The sequence below is a fragment of the Microtus ochrogaster genome, unplaced genomic scaffold (genome assembly GCF_000317375.1).
Source record: "Microtus ochrogaster isolate Prairie Vole_2 unplaced genomic scaffold, MicOch1.0 UNK115, whole genome shotgun sequence".
Lineage (NCBI taxonomy): Eukaryota > Metazoa > Chordata > Mammalia > Rodentia > Cricetidae > Microtus > Microtus ochrogaster.
Window position 1 is genome coordinate 44,038 of NW_004949213.1, and position 1,156 is coordinate 45,193.

The following is a 1,156-nucleotide window of genomic DNA, read 5'->3' on the forward strand; positions in this document are numbered from 1 at the left end:
GTGCATCTCTGAGTGCAGACTCATATGGGCATCTTATGTGCAAATGTGGTAGCAGCTGTTCCTGTTCATTGAGTGGTGAGAGAGGGGTTCAGCTTTACAGAGATGGGGCTGAAGGCAAATGTTCCGTGGTTCTATATCTCCCGTCTCTTGTCCTGCATTCTCCTCCAGGTGCACCCTTGGACCCCACCTTCCTCTTCCAGTGCATCACAGCCAACATCATCTGCTCCATTGTCTTTGGTGAGCGCTTTGATTACAAAGACCGCCAGTTCCTGCGCCTGCTGGACCTGTTCTATCAGACCTTCTTACTCATCAGCTCATTCTCCAGCCAGGTCAGTAGGTGGGAAGAGAGGAGCATCCAAGGCAGAGGAAAGAAGACACTGCTAGGTGGGTAAAAAAAAGGAATATCTTAGGGTTGTAGAAAGACAGAGACTACTTTGAGAGGCAAACAGGTTGCAAGCAGGTGGGAGATAGGATGGGGAGCAGGGCAGAGATGTAAATGCAGAAATACAGTCATTCACACCTGCAGGAAATGGTGATGTGGGTGCTGCAGCTGTAGCCCTGAGGGTAGAGGACTTGATTTTCATGCATGAGGTCCTCATTGCACTTCCTGGGTGTGGTGGCACACCACTCATGCAATTCCAGAACATGGAGGCAGAGAGATGATAAATTCAGGGTGATCCTTTGCAATACTGAGTTGAAGGCCACTCAGGCAAGTATGGGACCTTGTATGCATAAGCAAAACCCCAAATTAAAACACACAATGACAATTCAGCACAGGGTATTGGGAGAGAGAGCAGAGGAGAGGAAAATGGAGACACAGAGTGCAAGGCCAGTGTGAGAGGCAGATTTAGAGATAAAGCTCAGAAGCATGCATGTGTATACATATGAGAGAGATGTGTATATTTATGTGTGTGTTTTGTGTGCTTATCCCTAATGGGAACCTAGGGGCATGAGTTGGTTGAGTGAGATTGGCCCACATAGGGTAGTGTATTTGCATGCTTGAAGAGCTGTTTGCAAGGATTAAGATTTGTGTCCTCATTGGAGAAGATGTGTTGCTTGAGTGAACTTTGAGTTTCCAAATCCCATGCAAGGCCAGTGTTCCCTCTAGTTCTACCAGTCTGTCTGTTGACCACGGTGTTGATCTCAGACACATGCC

The 1,156-nt window shown here is 47.6% G+C and overlaps 1 protein-coding gene across 1 annotated transcript in view; it reads left to right on the plus strand.

Moving 5' to 3' along the window:
• Window positions 1-1,156, plus strand: part of LOC101985597 (cytochrome P450 2B1-like) — a 23,725-nt gene that overhangs the window by 2,947 nt on the left and 19,622 nt on the right. The window contains exon 4 of the mRNA XM_005371604.1: window positions 169-329. Within this exon, the coding sequence (XP_005371661.1) occupies window positions 169-329 (161 nt within the window). The remainder of the gene's footprint in view (window positions 1-168; window positions 330-1,156) is intronic.